This window comes from Mya arenaria, chromosome 7, assembly GCF_026914265.1.
Source record: "Mya arenaria isolate MELC-2E11 chromosome 7, ASM2691426v1".
Lineage (NCBI taxonomy): Eukaryota > Metazoa > Mollusca > Bivalvia > Myida > Myidae > Mya > Mya arenaria.
This window is the reverse complement of record NC_069128.1, coordinates 52956046-52958622: the sequence shown is the minus strand read 5'-3', so window position 1 is coordinate 52958622 and position 2577 is coordinate 52956046. Positions and strand designations below refer to the sequence as shown.

The 2577-nt window shown below is 33.6% G+C and overlaps 1 protein-coding gene across 1 annotated transcript; it reads left to right on the top strand.

Moving 5' to 3' along the window:
* Nucleotides 1–244: 244 nt before the first annotated feature.
* Nucleotides 245–1743, top strand: LOC128241244 (TATA-binding protein-associated factor 2N-like). The gene is made up of 2 exons (XM_052958191.1): nucleotides 245–299; nucleotides 1409–1743. Exons 1-2 carry the CDS (start codon nucleotides 245–247, stop codon nucleotides 1741–1743), a joined length of 390 nt encoding a protein of 129 aa, XP_052814151.1.
* Nucleotides 1744–2577: the final 834 nt, after the last annotated feature.

Sequence of the window (2577 nt, the reverse complement as noted above, 5' to 3'; positions counted from 1 at the left end):
TTTGGAATCATAATGATTCCTCAAAACTAAGATATTTCACATTAATAATGCGTCCAGTAAACTTTATTCCCTTGTCGGCGGTCGTGGCAAAAGTGTTTATAACTTAGATTAATAGTCTAACACGAATGACGTGAGTCGATGTTAGCGTTCACTGTCCCTATGACGTACTAGTACAAACCGGGCTCAGTATTTAAATAGAAAAGTTGAAACCAAAATATATACCTTGAACAGTATTGTAGGCAGCATGGCAAATTCTGTTTTAGCGTTTTGTGTGTTGGTGGCGGTTATCGGAACTACATGTAAGTTGACAGTTATTCAATTGAAAATTTCTAAAAAATAAAAGTTGAGAATGAAACATAACAATCTCTAGAATTTATAAAAGTATATGCCATTCGTCTTGTTTTAATTTGTCCGCAATGTAATGACATTAGAAAAATTTACATAACTAAATTTTACTATGCAAGACCAAGCATGTTTAAATTCAATCAATTATTAAACTCGGAAAATGCTGCATGTCTACGGAAACTAGCTTTGTATTGCAAACATACTTTTAAGCTACGATATAATGCTTTGAATAATAATGCTTAACTTTATTGATTTTAACATGCTATGTGTTACGTTGTTGTAATAACGATGAACTGTATAAGTTCAAGTTAACAATAAATGTTCTGTTCTATTCTGTTCTGACAGTGTCTGTATATCCGCGAGTGTGGTAGGCCTGAAAATAATTACATAATGTTTGGCCATGTAGTTGTAGAATTGTTTTTGTATGTTTCTGTTAATTTTTCATTAAACAATTATATACGTCATTGAATGGGTAACTTTCAATCATTTGTAATTATCACTTTTTGACGAAAACTAGTTTATCAAATGTGATTTAAGAATTATAAAAGTGAATTTTTTGTATCCCTGATATGTCTTCGTAAGAATAGTTGTAATAATTTCATTGTACATTAAGAAGGAAATAACCATCTCAGGCCTATACACAGTATATAAATCAAAATCATCTAGTTTATCGAAGAGAAATATATTGGCATGCAATGATGTTTTGGTATGAATAAGTTAAATTTTAAAGAGACGCATGTCTGTTAAACTTGACAGATGCAATTTGTTTTGTTATTGTTTGACTCATTTGACAAAAAACAAGTATATGATTTGAGTACGAATACAAAATATATCAGCGATATTTTTGCGCTTTTTACTGGTGAATTTGTGGCTACTAGCTATTTATTTTAAAACTCAATTATAACTGCAAACCAATAATAGCATTTAAATTGCAAACTGGAATAATCACATGTGGACAATTTAACTGTTGGCTCATGATTACTTTAATATGTTAAAATTCTTTCTTGCAGGATCATTTGTAATAGCTTCATTTTGACTCATACATTAAATATATATTTTTCAGACGGGTTCCCGCTAGGTGGAGATTTCGGTGATTATGCAATGATGGGGATGATGGGTGGTTTCGGGATGCCGTTCGGGGGCGGCGGGATGTTCGGCGGACAGATGGGTGGATGGGGTGGCGGATGGGGCGGCGGATTGGGCGGCGGTTGGGGCGGCGATATGGGCTACAACGACAACATGGGTAGCAGATTCGGTGGGGATAATATGGGCGGTGGCTGGGGCGGTGACATGGGTGGTCGAATGGGCGGTGACAATATGGGTGGTCGAATGGGCGGTGACAATATGGGTGGTGGATGGGGTGGGGATAACATGGGTGGAAATGCTTGGATGAACTGAGCGTTGTTTGACTCAATCTAATGTAAATACTCAAGACATGGGGCTTGATTATGTGTCATCTTTGATGCTGCCGATCACTTCACGAACGCAGATAAAACAATGATTAACATTGTTTGGATATTTTATCGGTCAAAACAAAACACTTTGGTCGACAGGAAAACATGAATGACTTGCATTTAATTTTGAAAAAAATTGTTAAAATTGTTTAGTTATTGTGTAAACAACGTTTTGGAGATAAAAATTGCAAGCCGAACTAATGTATTTATCAAATATTCGTTGTTGTTGTTGTCGTTTTTGTTAACATTTTGATTGTGATTACTGACTGTTATTGAAAAGGTTAAAATTATTGATATTGTGGTAATCAATTAAACTCATTTCATACTTTCACATGGTGTTTTTTTCCTTACTTTACCTTTTCGATTAAAGTTTATTTAGAAATACATGCATACATACATGTAGACATACTGTCCATGTGTATACATTTGAGAACATAATATATATATAAGTTGTCAAGTGATCAATGCAATATTTATGATATACAGAACATATATGACATCGCATAGAATACAAAACTAATAACTATTGTATACATGTAGAGTAAAATCAATACATGACAATATATTTTTTATAATATTGATTATATCATGGAATCTGTATTCCACTTTTCACATTTTTTTACAAAGGGAAGTATCCATCTTTTATTACAAAGATCTTATTTCACAGTGTGGCAAAATGACATAATGGCTACTCAGAGGCACTTGACGATTATTTGTTCTCTCTTGGCAATGGTATCAAGCGTCCGTTTGATTGTGGTATTGATTAAACATATGCAAA

Excerpts from the sequence above, each read along its gene's own strand:
- LOC128241244 (XM_052958191.1), top strand. The coding sequence starts at position 245 with ATGGCAAATTCTGTTTTAGCGTTTTGTGTGTTGGTGGCGGTTATCGGA. Across the intron at positions 300-1,408 it reads GGCGGTTATCGGAACTACAT|ACGGGTTCCCGCTAGGTGGA; the intron begins GTAAGTTGACAG and ends TATATTTTTCAG.